At 34.4% G+C, this 21,887-nt stretch overlaps 2 protein-coding genes and 1 non-coding gene across 3 annotated transcripts; 1 reads left to right on the plus strand and 2 right to left on the minus strand.

Annotated features, from left to right (window-relative positions):
* Nucleotides 1-527: 527 nt before the first annotated feature.
* LOC100259425 (uncharacterized) lies at nucleotides 528-9,730 on the plus strand. The gene is made up of 4 exons (XM_002285062.4): nucleotides 528-916; nucleotides 1,050-1,132; nucleotides 9,262-9,317; nucleotides 9,417-9,730. The coding sequence occupies exons 1-4, from the start codon at nucleotides 745-747 to the stop codon at nucleotides 9,493-9,495; spliced, it is 390 nt and encodes a 129-aa protein (XP_002285098.1). The 5' UTR covers nucleotides 528-744; the 3' UTR covers nucleotides 9,496-9,730.
* A 4,919-nt stretch (nucleotides 9,731-14,649) lies between these two features.
* On the minus strand, nucleotides 14,650-14,750 carry LOC132254674 (U6 spliceosomal RNA). Its single transcript, XR_009466977.1, has one exon. It is a non-coding gene; the product is annotated as a U6 spliceosomal RNA (small nuclear RNA).
* A 4,144-nt stretch (nucleotides 14,751-18,894) lies between these two features.
* LOC100852659 (U-box domain-containing protein 21) lies at nucleotides 18,895-20,734 on the minus strand. Its single transcript, XM_003631201.4, has one exon. The coding sequence runs from the start codon at nucleotides 20,403-20,405 to the stop codon at nucleotides 19,077-19,079; it is 1,329 nt and encodes a 442-aa protein (XP_003631249.1). The 5' UTR covers nucleotides 20,406-20,734; the 3' UTR covers nucleotides 18,895-19,076.
* Nucleotides 20,735-21,887: the final 1,153 nt, after the last annotated feature.

Here is a 21,887-nt window from a genome sequence, read left to right on the forward strand (position 1 = left end):
TTTATTTAACTTATTTTAACTACTCTATGTAAAAATTAAATAATTTTAAAATATATAAAATTTTAATTAATTTATATTAAATTTTACTTTCTTTAATATTTTTTGATGTTAAAATCAAACATAAAAAATATTTTTTTAAGATTATGTTTGATTTTTGAAAAATTTGAGGGGTACAAGAAAAAGAAAATATAAAGGTAAAATAGAAAGAAAAAAATGAAAGAAAATAAAAATAAATAAATTATAACTCAATAAATTATTATTATTTATTATTTAATATTTATTTTAAATCATCAACATATTTAATCTTAAAATGCACAAGTTTCTATGTAATTTTAATTATATTTAATTTTATTTAACATTTTTCAACCAAAGAAATTATTTTTTTTAATATTTTTTTTGAAACAAACATAACATAATGTTTTTTTTTCTTTTCATAATTCCTTTCCGAACTACTTTTGGTTTTTTCCAATACACCATATTTTTCATTAAAAAAATAAATCATGATTACAGTGTAGAGAATATGGGCCGATTCCAAATTCAAAGTGCAGCCCACTCTCAAGGCCTAGACAATAAAGCTGTAGAAGTGCCGCGAGGCAGAAGAAAGCCCACCGACACCGAGGGATTGGCTTCACAAAACACATCTTCACGCGTTGCATATCGGACGGAGGTGTTTCTCTGAAAAGTTGAAAACAAGCTGCAACAAAGAAGACACATCAGAGGAGAGAAACAGATAGAGGGGCAAACATGGGGTTACAGTGGATGGTACTTGGCTACGTCGTGGCGGCGGAGGCTGCAATAGCACTTGTCATAACACTGCCATCACCAAAGCTCGTGAAATCTCGGATCGTCTCTCTCGTATCACTTCTCCTCAGTCCCCTCGCCGGCGTCATCCCCTTCGCCGCTTTCCAGCTTCTAGGCTCGTCTCCGATCCGCCCTCAATCTCCAATTATCTCCAATTTATAGGATTTAGGGCACGGAATTAATTGAAATGAATGTCTATTACGATTGTGATTGTCATTATGTTTATTAGGATAATGACTGTGTTTCAGATATCTATTGGAAGAATGAGCACCGACTGATTTGTACGTCGGAAACCTGCACCGCAGGTGAAAGAGATCGATACGAGAAATCGGTATGCTGTCTTTTTTGTTTTTGTACATTTGGTTTGGGATTTCTGGTTACTTATTGAAAACTTAGAAGATTTGCCCTCTATATAGTCATATTTAGCTTGTCTGACCAATGCTAGTCTCAATAGTTTGCTTGGTACTGTCTGCTAGTTACAAGACTAATGTCTCCGCGAAATGGACGTTTAGTTCACTTTTTATTTTTATTTTATGTCATCATCCAAAATTGACCAGATTCCAACTTCTTTTATTTCGTTGGGCTGGGTGGAAATGACAGCTTAATTTAAAAACCTTGAATCTTGTTATAAGAGAAATGCAAGAACTCATTTATTTCTTTTACTTTTTGTCAAATTAGTAAAAATAATTACAGAATGGCTGGAAAATCCCCTTTCCTCCCATTTTGGCTGAATTTCAGGTACTACAATTTAAACTTGATTTAATTGGGTGCCTTGTGCGAGTTTGAATTTGGCTGTCTGTATGCCACCAGTTGCTTTGTATTAAAACCATAGTTATAAAGTAGGCATAAATAGGCACGTGAAGAACTTTTTGGATTTGTATGCAATTTTTTTTTCCATTTTTTTTGGGGAAAAATAACATTCAACAAAATTTTCTTGTTGTTGATCAATCCCAACTATTTATATGGGCAGTGGGTCTGATGAGCTGTGAGCAGTGATTAGGATATGTGTGTGAAACTGATCTTAACTGCTAATCATGTTCAAACTGTATTCTGCATTGTTTTTACCTGAGTATAATTCTCAGGAGATTCCCACAGCTACCAGTGAAGTTCCAGTTCGCTGGGTTGTCTACCATCTTCATTAAGTAGGACAACAAGTGGGGGCATCAAATCATGGATGTTTCTGCTACAACAAATCATACATTCTATAGAGGAGAAGTTGATTTGTAAAAGAAGGGAATTCCTCAGAAATGTCCATATTGCTATTTTCAATTCAAAATTGTTGATTGTTTTGAGATCGTAGTTTTAGTAGGAATGTCATAGAAACAGATATTTGATTAGGCTGGTGTTGGCTTTTAGAGCTTTCTACTCTTTTCTGGTCTCAGGGGGGTTCAAAGGCTTTCCTTACTAGAGTTGTTTGGAATCCATGGGTCCCAACAAGAGTTGTTTTTTTTGTGCATGGGAAGCAGCTTAGGAAAGGATCCTGACATTAGATTGGTTGAAGAGGGTGGGGGATGTTTTGAAAGGATAAAGGCAGTCTTGAGGCATTTTACATAAATGACGTGAGGCATAAGCCTCGAGGTTGAACAAGGCAGAAGCCTCAACTTAAACAAATAAATAATAAAAAATTATCAAAAAATAAAAACATACTCATAAAGTCACAAAAAAATTGAAGAATAAAAAAGACTTAAGCTTCATAATTATAAAATTAATAATATACTATACTATTGTTTGTTATAAAAAAATTAATTATTTTTCATTGTTAATAATTCTAATTTAGTTACTTTTTCCAACATAAAATTTAGCCATCTCTCATGGTTTTACAAAATAGTTTTCAATATTACTGATGCTATCACTAGGGTCCTCCAAGGAATATAATCATATCCAATTTTTTATATTATCCTCCCCAATAGTGTTAATATCTACCCATTCTTCTTTTTAGTCTACCAATTGTAGTGGTATCGTTTTTTATCTATCAATAATTAGATTATATATGAGATCAACCACTAGGACAATCAACAATTCTCTTATTCTTCTCAATCTCTCTTTTTCGCTTCTATTTAAAATGTTAATTGAAAGTTAAGTAAATCCTCATTTTGTAAAAGGTTTAACCAAGTATGGACCGAACTAAATTCAGGAAATTTATATTAGAAGTCCCCAAAAGCAATAGATGATAGAACCCGTTAAAACTCATTAAATATTGAAATTTAAGCCTCTTATAAAATATATAAGAAGAGCCCATAAAGGTCGAAAACCGTTTGAATATATGTGGCTTAGCCCTCAACAGCTTCGCGGAGAAAATCAAAGAGTGGTGGTAGTCTTATAATTTCAGGGGTAGCCCTAGCTTTGTGCTCTCTAGAAAATTACAGGCTTTGAAAAGTGATATGAAGAAGTGGAATAAATAGGTGTTCGGGAATGTCTCAGCTAGGAAGGATTCGGCTCTGGAGTTGATAAACTATTGGGATAGTATAGAAAAATTAAGACCCCTGTTTGAAGAAGATAAGATAAGCCAGAGAAATGCCAAAGATGAGTACAGTCACCTAGCTATTTTAGAAGAAACTTCTTGGAGGCAAAAGTCAAGGGCGCTTTGGCTGAAGGAAGGAGATAACAATACGGAAATGTTTAAGGAACCTCAAGTAAGAAGACCTGATATGGCAACTGAACTCTTCAAGAGCATTGACTCAACGGACAGAGGTCTTAGAGGGCCCTTTTTTGGAGGAGGAAGTGACCTCAGCTCTAGCAGATTTGGGAGGTGACAAAAGCCCTGGGCTAGACGGGTTTTCTTTGGCTTTTTGGAAATTTTGTTGGCCTACAATGGGTAGAGAAGTGATGCAGTCTTCTGAGGAGTTTCATGTGCAGAATTCCATGACTCATAGTCTTAATGCAACATTCTTAGTTCTCATCTCTAAGAAAGAAGGGGTAGGTGACGTGAAGGACTTTAGACCAATTAGCCTACTAGGGAGCCTTTATAAACTTCTTTCAAAAGTCCTAACTAACAGATTGAAAAGGGTGATGGGCAAAGTGGTGTCAAATAGTCAGAATGCTTTTTGTGGGGGGTAGACAAATCTTGGATGCTGTTTTGATTGCAAATGAGGCGGTTGATTCAAGGAAGGGTAGCTCTGATGCGGGTTTAGTTTGCAAATTGGATATAGAAAAGACTTATGATCACGTTAGCTGGAAGTTTCTTCTTTCAGTCTTAGAAAAATGGGTTTTGGCCCCAAGTGGAGACAGTGGATTCACTTCTGCATTTCTGTGTGAGAATGGCGGTTTTGGTTAATGGTAGCCCCACAGATTTTTTCCTGACCTCTAGAGAGCTATGGCAAGGGGACCCTCTTTCACCCTATCTTTGTGTTGGTGATGGAGGCTCTAGGCAATTTAATTGCTAAGGCTGATCAAAGAGGGTTTATTAGGGGCTTCAAGATTGAGGGCAGAGGGGAAATTGAGAATCAAGTTTCACACCTTTTGTTTGTTGATGATACCCTTTTTTTTCGTGACGATGATGTAGAGCAGCTGAATTTTTTTTTTTTTTTTTTGATAAATGAGCGCAAAATATATTAAAAAAGCCCAGAAGGTCGCACCGCATACAGGTAGTATACAAAGTAGCCACAAGGCCAAAAGCGCAAAAATAGGAACACCTCACCAGCCTTTAGGGAGCTGCTAACCACTCCAAGAAGCCTAAAAGCGAAGAGGACTCCTCTCCCCTATACACCTTAGCCCAACTCCATAAATTACAAACAAAAGAATTCTTGAGAGCCTGAATAGCCAAAGAGCCCCCTCTAAAAGCTAACCAATTTCTTTCCTTCCAAACCGTCCAAAAAATATACAACGGAATGGAATTCCATATCTTTTTCCTTTTTTTACCCACAAAAGGGCCCCTTCAACAGAATAACGCCTCTTTGACCGTTTCTGGAAACACCCACTGAACCCCAAATAAGGCAAAGACGATCTCCCACAGGGCCCTGACCACTGTACAGTGTAAAAGAATGTGATTTACATTTTCCTCTTCACAACTACACAAAAAACAATGATTAGGGAGCTGCCACCCCCGCTTTTGTAGCCTATCCAACATGAGGATTTTTTCCCAAGTAGCCTCCCACGCAAAGAAAACAACTTTGGTTGGGACCTTATCCACCCAAATGTTTTTTTTTGGAAAAATGAGGGGATTGGGGGTTGCCAGCAGATTATAAGCCACCCGAATCCGAAAAATATCAAGACCCCCTCCTTTCCATAACACTGAGTCCTCCTCTGAGAATATCCTGAAGTCCCTTAGCAAAAGAAGCAACTCTTCTATTAACACCAGCTCCCAGTCATTAGAATCTCTAGACAATTTGAGATTCCACCCTCCTTGACCAAGGCTTGGGTCCCACACCTCATTCACCGTCGCGTTACTACAAACCGCCAAGGCATAAAGCTGGGGAAACGCTTGGGACTGTGCTGCGTTGCCGCACCAAAGGTCAGTCTAGAACATAACCTTAGTCCCCCTCCCCACCCTGAACTCCATGTTATCCCAACACCAGCTTGTCTCCTTCAATATCTCCTTCCAAACTCCCACTCCAAAAGGACCACGGACTTCATTAGATCTCCAACCACATCCCTCCATACCATACTTCACCCCGATTAGAGCAGCTGAATTTTTGGAAATGGATTATCATGTGTTTTGAATTGGTGTCAGACTTGAAAATAAATTTGCAAAAAAATGAAGTTATTCCTATAGGGGAGACAGTGGATGTGAATAGAGCAACTTTTCTTTTTGGGTGCAGAGTAGGAAAGCTTCCCACATCTTATCTAGGATTACCCCTTGGGGCCCTTAATAAGCATTGTGGTGTTTGGGACTCAATTGAGGAAAGGTTTAAAAGGAAATTAGTTGTTTGGAAAAAACACTACCTTTCCAAAGGAGGAAGACTTGTCCTTTTAAAGAGCACTCTTTCAAATCTCCTTATTTATTTTATGTCCCTCTTTGTTATTCCTAGAAAAGTGAGAATTAGATTAGAGAGAATTCAAAGAGACTTTTTATGGGGAGCTTTGGGAGAAAGGAGCAAGATCCACTTGGTAAAATGGTCAAATGTGTGTAAGGCTAAAAATTTTGGAGGCTTGGGGATAAGAAGATTGCATAGTCTCAATCAAGCTTTGCTAGGCAAATGGCTATGGAGATTCTTTGTTGAGTGTGAAAGTTTGTGGAAGAAGATCATTTGTGGAAAGTTCGAGGAGGTGGAGAGGGGTTGGACTACTAGAGTGTGGAAGGAGTCCTTTGGGATGGCCCTTTGGAAGGACATTAGAAAAGGGTGGGAAGAGTTTAATGCTAGAACTTCTATTCGTATAGGAAATGGTAACCGTACAAGCTTTTGGTGGGGCATTTAGGCGGGAGACTTCAAGCTAAAAGATGTTTACCCTACTATTTTTAGGATAACATCCCATAAAAATGCTACAGTTGCAAAATCTTGGAAAAGAGAAGGGGATGAAGGGGGGTGTTAGGAGGTTCATTTTAGAAGACCCTTCCAAGATTGGGAGGTATAGTAGGTGACTCGCTTTTTGGGTTCTCTTGACCTGTTAAAAGTGCAAGAAGGTGAGGACACTTTATGTTGGAAAGAAGATAGGAGAGGATTGTTCAGTGTCAAGCCTTATTATTGTTCTCTAAGTGGGGAGACTAATTTTGTTTTTCCTGGGAAGGAGTTTTGGGGATCCCGTGCTCCTCTCAAAATTTGCTTTTTTGCTTGGGAAGCTGTTTGGGGGAAGATCCTAACTGTAGACACCTTAATGAAGAGGGGATGACAAATGGTCAATAAATGTAATCTTTGTAAAGAGAGTGAAGAATCGACCGATCACATTCTGATTCGTTGCGCTAAGACAAGAGAGCTTTGAATCTTTTTATTAGCCCTCTTTGAGGTGACTTAGGTATTTCCAGATTCAGTAAGAAGTTTCCTCCTTCAATGGAAAGTTAAGGGGTTTCAAAAGAAGAATAGAGTAGTTTTGCGCTTGGCTCCTATTTGCTTATTTTGGTGTGTTTGGAAAGAGCGTAATCGAAGAACCTTCAAAGATGAAGAACTCTTTTACTAGGGTTTAAAGGATCTCTTCTTTCAGACTCTTTTTGAGTGGACAAGGGATTCTTTGGAGTTGGATTTCCCCTCCATGTTGATTTTCCTAGATACTCTTTGTTGTGGTTAACCTTGCTTTGTTTTGTTTGTGTGGTCTTTCTTTGTTTGAGGTGTGTTTGGCTTGTTTTTGTGTATATAGCCTGTATACGTAAGGCGCACCCCTTCCTTTTTTGGTGCTTATTATTGCATGTTCTTGTTGTCTATAAAAAAAAAAAAAAGCCTCAAAGCTATAAGCCTTGTCGGGATGAGGCTTAACCCTCAATTACCCTAGCTGAGGCTATAACTGCAAGGCTAATTTGTAGAACCTCGCCTTGAGGCAAGTCTCGGGGCATAAGCCTCAATGGCCTTTTAAAACATGGGTAAATAGATGCTTTATGTGTAAAAAGGAGGAAGACTTCATCGACGATATGTTTCTTCATTGTGTTATAATTGGTTTCCGTTGACAATTGGTTTTTTTCCTTATTTGGGTCACAGTGGGTGATGCATTCTTCAATTAGGTTGATGTTGCTAAGTTGGAATGGGGCTCAAGTAGGGAAAAGGCAGAAGAAAGCTTGGTTAGCTGCCCCATTGTGTCTTTTCTAGACCATTTGGCGTGAAAGAAATCGGAGGGCATTTGAAGATGTGGAATTATCATATCAATTGCTAAAATCCTCTTTTTTGCTTTTCTTTTTGAATTACGTTAGGCACCATATAGAAGGAAAGCATCAATTTTATTGATTGGTTAGAAGCTAAGTAATTGTTGGGCAGGTTATTTTCTTTGTTTGCCACCTTTCTTGGTCATTTTCGCTTGGTTCTCTTTGAATACTCCTAGTGTACTTTTAAGCTTTTCTGTTTTGTACCACCCTTCTCTCTCTCTCTCTCTATATATATATATATATATATATATATATTTATATTCTTGTTGCTTATCAAAAAAAAAAAAAAAAAAAAGGAAAAAAGAAACAGATATTTGATTAGGAGGAAAACTTATTTTGATTTAATATTAATGGAAATAACCATACTCATGGATGAGGTTTGGACAGCAAGTTAGTTTAGAAGGGTAACAAGTTCATTGAATTTTGTAAGCTTGAACTAATGAAACATTTGATTTGAAGACTAGGAGTTTCTTTTCCTTTTTATTCTTCATTTTCTTTTTTCTTCCTTTCTCTCTTTCCCTTATTTATTTGACATTTGATTATCAGCAGTTGATGCTGAGGCTTTCTATTCTCATTGTAGTTCTTAATTTGAATTGTGGATAGTGATTGAAGAGTGCACTTGTGTGGAGTGAGTTTATGCTGTGCATTAGCTCTGGGAGGGGCTTCCTTGACTGGGAGCAAGAGCTTACAGGGTCCTTGTTGCAGCTTTTAAATGCAATGCACATTCATAGTGTGTAAAGGCCAGATTGCTATGGATGGCGTCTTATAGAAGGGCTTGTTCTTAGTTCATACTATAGGATTTTGGCTTTCAGCCAATCTCCTCTTTTCCAGGCAAGGAGATTTGAGGTTCTAAAGTGCCATCTAAAGTTAGCTTCTTTACATGAAGGCTGGCTTGGGAGAAAATCCTAATGGCTGATCAACTTATGAGATGTGTCTGGAATATGGTTCACAGATGCTGTTTGTACAAACAAAGGGAAGAAACTGTAAACCATGTCCTTATTATTATGGTGTGCCTTTTAATTTGTGGTCTTTGGTTTTCTTCCATTTTAGGGTGTATTGGCTCTATTAAGGATGGGTAGAGATTTTTTACTGTGTTTGCATGATAGATTCAAAGAAAAGAGTTGCAAAGGAATATGGAAGATGGCTCCATTATATTTGTTTTGGACAATATGGAAAGAAAAGAATAGAAGATCTTTTTTAATGGTTTAGAGTAGTTGATTTTAGTTGTAAAGAAAGCAATTCCTTACTAATTTTTATTTATTTATTTATTTTTGGTCTGAACTTTCTGTGATGAATATACACATATTTGTTGATAGTGTGCCTTGCAACTTGTGTGCTTGGGTCAGGTCCCCTTTTTGTTTGGTAGTCTTTGTAAACATATGCTATTTCTTATTTGCGTATCAAGGGGGAAAAACGATAGCCAGCTCTTTAGCCTTTTGGGTGCATGTCAGAATTCTATTGTGGTTTTTGGACTAAACTGCCTTGACATAAACAAACCTTGTTAGCCTCGCTATAGTGGTCTATCCTAAATTATTCCAAATATTTTATGCACCCAAATTAAAAGGTTAACTCATTTGATCTCCTGAATGAGATCAATAAAATATAACTAGATCAACTCATTGCCTCTCTCCATGGTTGTTGAAAAGCAAGTGCATTCCAGTTTCTATACTTTTTTTTTCTTTTGCGTTTATATATGTGATTCTGAAAGTAATTAAGCACTTCCTGGTGATGTGCAGATTTACAAAGCTCAAAGGAATGCTCTTTTGTGTGGAGCTGCATGCCTTCTGTACTGGTATTTGATATGCCCTCTGAGCAGTCTTATCTTGTGCTTCAGAATTTCATTCTTGTATGGTTTAACACTTACAGGTGGTGGCTTTGATTGTCCATGCAGGTCAATCTGCGCCATTTGTAAATATTACAAGAAGATTCAAAGTTTAGAGGAAGTCGAGAAGAAATACAAGGATCAGTAGCTGTCCTCATCAAGGCATCCTTCTTTAGACTGAGGTGGAGAGACTGGTTAAAGTACTATTACTCTATAAAAAAAAAAGATATTGACTGAGATATCAGGATTGTTTTGGACTTGTGTGCCTATGGTTTTTATGTACCTGCTCCTTTACATGTAGAAATTATTCTTGAACATGTTTGAATATCCTTGCTAAACATGCTTCTCCACTTAATCCTCTTGAAAAATTTATTTTGTTGCCAGTTCTCTCTATTGGTTGAGTGTGTTGCATGAGAATGACATCAAAGATACTGGAACTATCTGTACCGATTCCAAAAAGTATGAATGATTCCATTAAATTCCATGCCTTTCTTTGGCTTAAGGGTTGAAATTTTTATCTGAAGAGGCAAAATAGAAGACATAGCAAGACACCCAAACCAACAAAAACAAAATGGGAATAACAAGGAAGCATGGGGAAAACCTAAAAACCGTAGTTTACTTGGAACAAATTCAAAATGTTATCTGCAACATGGCCCATTTGGTACATGGAAAGAGATAGGTTAGTGATAAGCCCTTTAATCTTGGGTGTGGTGCATTGGATATAGGCTTATCTAGATTACTTAATTTTTTCTTTTTTTTGATAGGCTTATCTAGATTTCTTAATTGAAACATGAATAAGCCAATATCATATTTAAGATCTCTTTGTTTTTACCCTACAATGTAACAATAGTGAATTAGAGTTTTCTTAAAAATGGAATCATATTAAGTCTCAATTCATTGTTTTTGTACAATTATTTTTATGTTTCTCCAGGTGAAAAACTAAAATACAAATGGAAGAACTGTGATAATTTTTTTGGATCACTAAATGTCTATTCTAGGATGGAAGTGTACTGTGTGTCAGATCATGAAAGGCCAGATTGGATAGTTGGGATATTAGCATTTTATTGTAACACTGGCACTCAAATAAGTTGAGAGACATTTTCACTCCTTTCAGCTGATGTGAAGTAATTTAAAATCTGTCTTTATGATTACAATACAATTAAATAGTTTAGACACTTCCATCTTCACCCTCACCAACTTACCAAATCATTGGAAAATGAAATTGTAGAGTGGATTAATATTTGAAGTTTAATGCTTTAGAATATCACTGTACATCCACTTCTTGATTGTTATTTTCCGCTTTTGAAAAAACTGTGCTGTTGCTCTCCTAGAAACTTTTCTGCTTTTCACTATGTTTACTGAAGTTGATAAACAGACACAAGCTTTATGTTCCTCTCATTTAGTGATTTGAGTTGTTTATTATACCCAAGGCCTAAAATAGAGAAAACGGACCTTTTGATAAAGTTTCTAACATGACATGCACTGATCTCTGAGTATCCTTTGGGGATTATAGTTAGCAGAAAGTGCTAGTGGTTCTCCTCTGGCATAGATTGATTAGCTCCGAATTAAGGTGACAAGCTTTGTTTTTTCTTTTTTGAACAAGGGTACTGAAGAAACAAAAGAGAACAAAATAGGTTTTATGGAGAATTAGGATCCAAATACTGCCCTTCTGGTTTGTGTCTGCGGGGAAAGTTAAAGCCTTCTTTCTTAAGGAAATTCTCAGTCTGACATAAAACCTGATTTTAACCTCCACCTTCTCATCTTTATATTTAACTAGCCTTCATAACAATAAGCCTTAACCTTAAACATCAAGCTCATTCAATCATTAAGCGAAAACAACCTTTCTGACTGTAGCAATTAGAATCATTCATCAAAATTAAGGTTTCTTCCATTAATCAATTTGAGTTTCCTACTAACTTTTGGTTTCATATTATAACTTAGCATTTAGCATAGCAACCACCAATCTGTTTGTCATCTGCTGAGGAAAAAGAAAAAAAAAAGGGAAATACCGAGAGACTTTAGTCACATGGAGGGTGGTGTGGTTTCGCAGTGGTTTCTGCTTTACACTGAGTTGCTGTGAATGATGTTTCTTCTACTGGCCTGCTAAATATCAGCTTTGGCCCTTCAGGTATGAATTAGGACAATGAACAACAAAAGAAATTGGTGGCTCTACTAAAGATAATAAAGTGCACACTGCAGAGGTAGATTTTACCATAGTTGCTGCAGTGAACATGGTATGGGGAAAAGGGATACGAATTATTTGAATGATGATTGAGGAGAACTTTGTGGGTCTTATTTTACTAGTTCTTTTTGGGTGATTGGCCCCATAAATTGATGTTAAGACGACCATTGCCATATTTGAAATTGCATAAATTTCTTGTAGTCGGTCAAAGATTGTGAAAATGAGCCGAAAGTTTGATTTGCCTTTGCCCTTTCGTTCAATGGAATAAATCTTAAACCTACCGTTTTTCACCGAGGTAGACCGTTAATTTGAATTTCAGGTCCTAAAAGTCACTAGCACTGGTCGGAATGGTTGTTAGCGTATGATGATTGATGAATGCGTATCTTCAAAGTTGATGTGTACGTGATTCAGCTGGCTGACTTATTCAATTTGCTTTTCGGTTTTCCCTACTGCGGACTCAACTATTAATGATTCCGTTCATTTTACCTGTGTAGTCTACTATCGTTTGAGATTCCAAAGCAGCCGGTCTGAACCAAATATTCAACTTTACTAAAGTGACCCAGAAATGAGGAAACATATGAATGAACATAGCTACTTGCATCAAATTTGGCACGCAAAATTGACTAGAAATGAATGCCTAGAAGACATGCCACTGTCCATTTTTGTACCGTCCAGACTAGGTTTTGTCTAGTCAAGAATATGGTTTGAACCCACTGAATGCAATTATGAATGCCCTTATTTCATGATACTAGTTCTTATATTTCCAAAACACCACCCATAAAAGACATATATAAAGAGAGATGAAAAAAATTATTATCTGTTTCGCTGGTCAATTTCTTCTGATCGGATCGGAATTGGTTATGGTGGAGAGGTTGGGTTCTGGGTTAGCCTCCCGGATCTGACCTACTTCAGACCAACTCCATTTATGGCTTTTCGGTGGCCATTGTTTTTAGGGACCAATGGATGAATAAAAAGGTCAAACTCATCCACCAGGTTTCAAAGCCATGTGTATTTGAAGCTGAATTTACTTGGGTGAGTGGTTTTAGAACTGGAAGCGTAACCAGTTTTGACCCAGATTAAGCCAAAAGCAATTGCCAGCTACTGCTGTCATCAATAATGCCTCTACTTTCCATTTTAAAGCATTGGACCTTAAGAAAGAAAAACAAAAAGAAATTAGACCAAACAGATTTCGGCTATTGCACGATGGCTCAATTTTCCTTCTACAATGGTGACTTTCGCAACCATCTCTCGTCTCCCAACCAATTCAACTTTAATTTCTAAATTCTAAGGGCTTTGTTTATTAGAAAATTTAAAGAGAAGCATAAGAATTAGAAAATAAAAAATAAATTTAAAATTAATAAATTAGTTTTAAATATATTTAATTTTATTTCAATTATTTGATGTAAAAATTAAATAATTTTAAAATATACAAAATTTTAATTAATTTTATATTTTTTTATAGTATAATTAAAAATGAAAATTTATTTTTTATTTTTTGGAATCAAACCTATCTAAAGAGATATGACACTGAAATTTAAGTTTAAAAAATCAATCTTGGAACAGTTCCACGACATCATATCTTTTCAACCAGTTATCATTTTTTTCTCTCTCTTCTGGTCATCGTTCAAATATCTTCCGTAACTCCTCCATGGTGATTGATTAATTGAATTCTATATTATTATACTCAAATTCTGAGTGCAATGATCCAAAAATAAAAATAAAAAATATTATGGACAAGTTCAGGAATGTGAATAATTATAAATTTTTTTTTTTTTTGAAAATAGCTTCAAAAAATAAATTTTTAATTTTTTTTTTATTATAATAGATGTTTGTTTGGAAAATAGAAATATTTTAAATTTATTTTTATGTTTTTAAATATAATTTTTATATGTAATATTTTATTTTTATATTTGAATTATTATTATTTTTAAATAATCTAAAAAACATGAAAATAATTAAAATATATTATAAAAAAAACACTTTATTTTCTAAACAAACTTTTAAGAAATTATTTTTTTTATAAAAAATTCCTTACTATATTTATTTTTGAAAAAAACTTCCCAAATATATTCTATTTACACCAATCATCAAAGAAATTTAACATAGACAAACGACCCAACATATCACATCACAATCAATTAAGATTTCAATAATGTTTCATCACATATTATTCCTTGTTATCTTGTTGATATGATAATTTTTTGAAAATTTATACAAAAATCCCTTTTTAGTCTAATAAAATGCTTTGTTTTTCAATGAAACGTGCATGAGTGATCCCAAATTTACCCCTTCGTTTAAGCAATGAAGACTTTTGTGTCATCATATTTATTAATATTAATATCGTATTTCTAGTCCTCACAAGCATGAAACTTGTGTACGAATTTTTGGGATTTAAATCACCTTCAGTAAGGCTATATGAGAATCAATCTAGAAGAAAAACTACATGTGAATTCACATGCACGGTAGATGGCTTTTCCCGCTATGACCAAAGAAATTTAAATTTTGGCCTAGAGAAGTAAGTGCTCTAGACGGTCAGTGTGCAAGCTGCACGGAGTGGTTGGATCATTTATGCACAAAATGTGGTGCATAAATCTCAGTGGTCAAGACTCGAGAGGGTTATAGAGAGAGAGAGAGAGAGAGAGAGAGAGAACGCTTCATATATTGCGGCCCACCAGCTCACAGTTCTTGACCATTGAAGGTTATTGATTTTTACAGATAGATTGGCACGCTAAAGGCTTGGAGATGTTTGTCACTGAAGGTCATCCTTTCTGATAGGATCTAAGACATTCTCTTTTTCATACTACTGTGTATGAATCATGAAATAGAAACTAATGTTTATATGAGAAAGATGACTTCGACATAACCAATCAATCAAGCAGCGGCCAGGATCATAGAGGGGACCATTTTGCTTTTGAAATTCTCCTTCTCGGTGGACGGAGTTGGAAACTTTCCCCACTTCGTTATCATAATCACTTCCATGTCAACGTAATATTTTTGTTGTGTCCCTCTGATATCATAAGCAATCTCATGTAACATAATATTTTTGTCGTGCCCTCGAAATTACGGGTCAAACAAACACTATTTATAAAGTCAAATAAACTTTCGTATCCAGATCAGAATCAAATCTAATACCATTTCTCGATTTGTGTGTATCGTTCGTGTACGAGTCATGCTAATATTCTTTGTATCGATTCAATTTTATTGGAAATGAGTAACCACATAAAAATTATCTTTGAAAAATTGAATTAAAATTATTTTTTGACTTTTGATTAGATTATTCAATTAAAATTATTAGTTAAAAAACTTTTCAAAATTTTGAAGGAATGGATTCACAGGATTATAATATTTGACGCATTAGAATAATATATAGAGGGGCCCATCAGCTCGCAATTCTTGACCATTCAAACTCAGGATGAAGACACTGCAGGTTATCGATTCAAGTATTAGTATAGTGATGGCTCACAGTATTCATGATTTTTACAGATGAGTTGGTATGCTGCAGTCTTGGAAATATCGTTTAGGTTATCCTCTGGATCTCCTTTCTGAATGTGATCACGACTTTCTCCTTTCATACTCCTGTGTATGACACATGAAATGGAAACCAATGGTTATTATGAAAAAGACAGGAAAAAAAGTATGTTTTCACATTAATCATAAAATGAAAACTTTAAAAATATATACCATTACCTAAAAAAAATAAAATATTCCCAGTCACCGGTACTTAATAATCCATTAATTAATAAAAAAAAAAGAAAAGGTTATAATAATAAAACTATCGAAAAAATACTTTTAAATTATAATTGTATTTTCTAAAATACAAAATCTTAATATATAAAAAAGTTAAATATATAATTGAAAAAAAAAAATTATTTGGAGGGTGCTATCTCCTAAAACTCCTATGAGGTAATCAAAAGCTCAGTTTAACTCTTATAGTGTATTTGACAGTAATTTTAAAAAGCATTTTTGATATTTTTAATACCTAAAAGATAAAAAATTTTAAATATAAAAAATATTAGAAACACTTTTTAAAATCACTATCTTTTAGTTTTCTAAATAAAATATAATAAAACTGATTTTAGATTCACAATACAAAAAATAATACTTACTTTATAAGGCAATATCTATATCATTAAATATATTAATTGGATGGTCAAAGATTTTACTTTTATGATATTTTTAGTTTTAAAAAATATTAATAAAAAAAATATTAAGAGAAATGATAAATATAGGGAAGATGAGTATATATAATTAAAATTAATTAAAATTTATATATATTTAAATCATTTAATTATTAAATAGACAAAAACAAGTGAAATAAGAGTAACAAATAAAAACAATTCATTAATTTATATTTTTTTATTTATTTTTATCATATTTTCCCTTTTTCTACTTTTCAACGCGGATATTCATTTTTTCATAATTTTTTCTTAAATTTTTCAAAAATCAAACATAGCTTTAATTTAGGTTCTATTTTATGTTTATATATATATATATATGAGAATGAAAACACACTCTAGAAAAGAAAAAAAGGATAACAAAGCCTATCGGTGAGCAGGGACCACGATCATAGTAGGGGATATTTTGCTTGAGAAATTGTCCTAGATGGGCAATGTTTGACGGCATGGATTCATGGAACATCACATTTGATGCATCCCAGAAGAATATATAGAGTGAAGAAGCCTTGTTAGATGCCACGCTCATAGGTACTTTTCTTAATGACCCAGCTCGATCTAGATGGATAGATGACGTGAGTACTCTTTTGATTAATTAGTCAGTCAAACCGAATAATTGTCAGGGCTAAGCCCTTAGAGTAACATTGCTTGACTGGAGCCCTGAGCAGTGTGTAAACCGGGTCGGTGGAATTGTCAGGGCTAAGCCCTTAGAGTCCTGAGTGTCGCCGTGCTTGACTGGAGCCCTGAGCAGTGTGAAAACCGGGGTGGAAGTGTCGAGGGCTAAGTCCTTAGGGTCCTGAGTGTCGCCGTGTCGTTGGGGAGCCTTTAAATTATTCTTAAATTCTTGGTCGTACATGAAAGTAACGGACGTTTCTCGGGACTTTTCCCTTCTGTGCGTGGGGTTTATTATTTTAATGGAGACTCCATAATTCACATGATCATAATTTGAACAAAATTTAGAAGGAAGCCTTGCTCCCCACCATGGTAAAGTTACGTACGGTCATGAAATCATTTCTAGTTTTCAGATGAAAAGCATCTTTAATTAAAGTGTAGCCACTAATATTTTTCATGATTATTAGTGGGATGTTTAAATATTGGTATAGAAAATCCGGAAATTGAGCATTAGGCAACAGGCATGCAGGATTCGAGCTCAACGTCCAATATTTAAGGAACCAATTCATATTATAAGGTAACCCTAACATCAGTCCCTATTGGGGTCATGTGATATAGTTATTAATTTATATCAAGCTGCCTTCAAGTTTAAAAATAAGTAAAAAAATAAAAATAATAAGATTAATTATTGGTTTTTAGTTATTTTATTTATTTTATGAGATAATATAAGATAAACTAATGATCATAATAACCTGAATAAAAAATGGGTGAAGAAATTGGGGAATATTTTGACTATGGTTGGAAAGTATTCTCAAGAATAATCTTTTGCTTTTGAGAAAAAAAATATAAAAATATATTTGGTTGCCAATTGTTTTTAAACCATATTTTTGAAAATTATTTTGAAGATAGATTATTTTTTTTATCATAATATATTTTAATTGTTTCTAATTGGTTTAACTTATTTTTTAGGATTTTTTCAATGACTTGCTTTAATTTAAAAAAAAAACTATACAAATGTGAAACTTATTGAAAATAAAGTACTATAAATGTAATGACCTATACCTAATTATATAAATATAACAATTTATACTTAATTATATAAATATTGTCCGTTTTGGGTTTAAAGGGGTTTTTATGGTTTTAAAATGTATCTACATGATTAAGAAAAACTCATAGATATATAATGTCAGAAACTTTTTCCCTTCTATCTAATATGGAGACATCACAAACACCTTCTTATGAGATTTTAAGATCAACAGACAAATACCATGTACGAAACCAAATAAATCCTTATATCGGGGTTAATGATCGACTTTGATACCATTTATAATGATCCACATTCAATCATATAAATATTTTTCGCTTTGAACCTAAATGGTCCTAACGACTTTAAAACGCATCTATATGATTAAAAAGAGCTTATATTTATATAGTATCAGAAACTTTACCTCTTATCCCACATAACAATAAAAAATATTTTTAAGAATTATTTGAAAACAAAAATTTTAAAACATTTCAAAGGTTTCAAATAAAATTTTATTTAATAAAACATCTTTTTAAAACTTGTTTATGAAGAATTGTTTTTTAATAATTATCTTCAGAAAACTGTTTTGATAACTCCCACACACCCCATGCCTATTGATAATATAAAAACAAAGAACGCTATGTTGACCAGTGAATTATTGGTCTTCTTTGTCCACTTGAAATACATCCGTTCCAACCTCTTAATTATGGTTCCATTATTTACTGCGGGGTTTTCCTCAATCTATGTATCCTTCCTTGGATTAATTTATTTTGCAAAAAAAGGGCATATTTTACCATCTTAGGTAGCTGTTGGAAATCATACACATGTTACAGATGGGACACCTTTAATAACTAAAAAGGGCGAGACGAATTCTACCATAGAAACATAGTTGTTTGTTTGCAAGTCACACTTGGCAACTCAACTTTGATTCATAGAATTGGGGCAAACAGTGCCCCACGGCGGACATGGGGGCTGTCTTAGATACAATATTCTGCCAAAAAAAAACAAAAGAAGGTTTAAAGAAAGATCTCCAGAGACAGTTAACGACAATGAATTATAGCCAGCTTTAGTGGGTTCCTCAGATTTTGTTAGAGCTGTCTGGAAAAAAAGTGGTCCCAAGTCTGAACTCTTGAGCCCAATAACTCAATTATTGATGAACTCTTCATCCAAATGTTGATCCCAAGTGGAAGATGGTACTAAGAATATATTTTTCTTAATATTACTTATGAAAAATTTATAGTGTGTTTGATATTGATTTTTAAAAATATTTTTAAAATTTTTAATAGTTAAATGATAAAAATTTTTAAACTTTAAAAAAATTAAAAATATTTCCTATAATTATAATCAACCCGGATTCCGATTCGGCCTCAACCTGACACAGATTAGTCGGAGGACAAGATGATATTTCTCTAATAACAGCGTCCTTGAGCTAGGCCATTATTGAAAAGAAATACGTAAAATGACATATCTTTGGCAATGATTTATTATCCGTGGTACAATTTCTCAAATTAAGATTAAAACCAGTTTAACTGAAACATATATATCAAGCACTCGTCGCAAACCAAGAGAACTTCGAAATCACATAATAGACCTTTGGGCCTTCTTGCAGAGAATTATTTGTAAGAATTTCAATGGCATTTATCCTAAGTATGTTTCGTATTTTGTACATTGAACTGTAAATCATGAGAAATACCCTTTAAACTTCTCTCTAAAACTACTGATTTTGGGTATTGGATTGATCAAAAAGGCCTTTTGAGATCCTTGAAATCCATCGAGTCAATGCACTCCAACCTCTCCCTATGAATGTTCAACAATTTCAACAACTCAGTCGCCTTCTCCTTTGTTCGGTCAGAGCATCCAACCTGTAAGAGCAACAAGAGCTTCTGAAAAGCACCCACTTGAAGAGCTTCAACAAGGACGCTTCCATCTTCCCTCTTCTCATTTTTGCTGAGCTTCCAAAGGATGGAAACTGAGAACTCGGTAGCCAAATCAGAAACGCGCAATAACTTCTTAACCAGAACAGGCATGGTTAGAGCATGGCCGTAGGCCTTTTCCCTCCCTTCCTCGCAGCCGCAAATGCCATCAAGAACACCCAATGCCTTCTCGCATACGCTTTTCTCAGAGTCCACCAGTAGTTCTAGGAGCAGCTCCACTAACCCCATCTCGACAAACCTTACTTTGGTATCTTCATTTGAAGGAGATGATGAAACCATATGGAAGATGACCACCAATGAAGTTTTTGTTGCAGTAGGGCAAATGGGCTCTTTGACGAGCTTCACCAACGCTTCTTTCGCTCCTTCTATCTCAGACAAAGCATACACCTTTCGTTTATCTGAAGAAAGTAGCTCTTTCAATGTCGAAACAGCGTTTCCTCTTGCTGACAAATCTCCAGACTTCAAAAGCCATACCAAACAATTCAAAGACGCGGCTGAGCTAAGGTAAGATTTGGCTTCTCCATCAAGAGGAGACATCCAAGTGAGAGCCGCCAAGATATCCTCCAAGACTGCAACATACTTATCGAAAGAGGCACTCGAGAATGCTTCAAATGCAGCTGATAAAACACCAGCAGCCCCATTGATAACAATGCATCGCTTGTTGCGCTCGCTTTCCTTCCCCTTTGACTTCATCTTTGCCACCAACTCCCGGCACCCAGCTTCATCCTCTCGCCGATAAGCCATCTTAAACTTGGAAAGCATATCTGTAACCTCGACAGAACTCAAAGGAATTCGAGGCGTTGGGATCCTCTCAATCCCAAAAGACCGGTTCTCGACACACCAATCCTGTATCATCTTCCGAATTGTGTGATTGGGTATCGGCTCCAGACTCCTCAACACCTGGTTGGTAATGGGGCAAGTCCGGTTTCCGGCTTCAATCCACATCTCGATGCTCTCACGATCATATGTGATCCCTGTGGACAATGTAACCGGATCTTTCATCAAGTCCAGAGATATCGGACACCGAAAATGATTAGGAGTAGTCAATTCCATGCTTCCAATATCATCTTCTGCGTGTTGCTGCAGCTTGGCTGCTCTCCGCCCAGCTCTCCGCCTTCTCCAAGAAGAAATCATTGCCAATAACCCGTATGAAAATTTAGGTAATTAGTTCGGAAACGAAGGAAATCTACAAGTTGTGGTGTTGGGTTTGCGTTCAACAATTGAATAAACTGATGATAATCTTAGGAGGGCATCCACAGATATATATATACACACGCAAACATACACGTACAGCTGTGCTTTTCACGCGTTCAACCTTCAAAACTCGGGAAAAAAATTTGAAATATAAAAGGGAAAAGGAAACCGTTCAAACCATGGACATAGTAAGAGGGTGGGGAGAGGGTTTTTTGAATATTGACCGTTGAAAGTTTGAAATGGTAAGCTGAACGGAATGAGTTTTATGAACAGTGATGGAATTTGGAAAGGAAGGGGTTGTTTATTTATATTTTGTTTTAACAAATCAAAAGTTTGACTCAGGGCGTCAACGGGGGGCGGTGGACCGACCGACCTTTGGGCTTGCGCCACGTCATGCGCGGAGCTTTGCTCCTACCCGTTTTGACGCGCACTTTACGCGACTCCGACACTCTGTCACGCTGCCCAAATTCTTTCATATTTTTTAATTTGTACGCGATTTTAGAATTGTTACCATCCAAATTCTATTCGTATTCTTATTCCTATCAAGGGAAGGAAGTAATTGAATCGTTGGCTACGTTAGCATGAAACATGAAAAAATAGGGCATAAACTAGAAAGGAATCTGTTTATTTTCAAACGAAACTTTCAACATAAATAAAAATATATATAGATATATTTCATAATGCTTTCAAAAATCAATTTTTAAAAATAATTTTATGATATTTTATAGAATAAAATTTTATTTAGGAATTTAAGATATTTTTTATTTATGAAAATATTTTTAAAAATCATTTTTAATTATAATATCTTATTTTTTAATCATTATTCTTATTTATATAATTATTTTTTTTAATACAATTTATATTTAAGAGATTAATCATTTATATTTTGATTTGGATACTGAAGCTAAAATACAGAAAAATTAAAAGAAAATAGAAGGAAATACTAATAAAAGATAGAAATAAAATATAATTAAAAAACTTACATATATTATGAAATTACGACTTGACAATTATATTTGAGAAATCTTTTTTTATTCCACAAGTAAAACCCATATTTGATAATTAAAAATTATCTTTTGTTGTTTATTTTTAAGAATAAAAAGTATGATATTTTTATAAAATATTTTTTAATTATTTTATATTAAAATAATTTTTAAAATATATTTAAAAATAAGTTAAAAATATTTCATATTTTCAAAAAAAATTTTGTTTTATAAAATATTAAAAAATTATTTTTTAAAACTGTTTTAAAAAAACAAATAAATACTTTTATTTTTAAATAAACGAAAACCTTTTAAAAATGTATTAAATTCAAGCATAACATAGATTCTCGTATTTTTTTTTACTTGTCAAAATAAATTAGCTGTTCTATTATTCTATAATAACCAATGTTTTAAAAACCGAACCGGTCATTGAACCGGA

The sequence above is a fragment of the Vitis vinifera genome, chromosome 1 (genome assembly GCF_030704535.1).
Source record: "Vitis vinifera cultivar Pinot Noir 40024 chromosome 1, ASM3070453v1".
NCBI lineage: Eukaryota > Viridiplantae > Streptophyta > Magnoliopsida > Vitales > Vitaceae > Vitis > Vitis vinifera.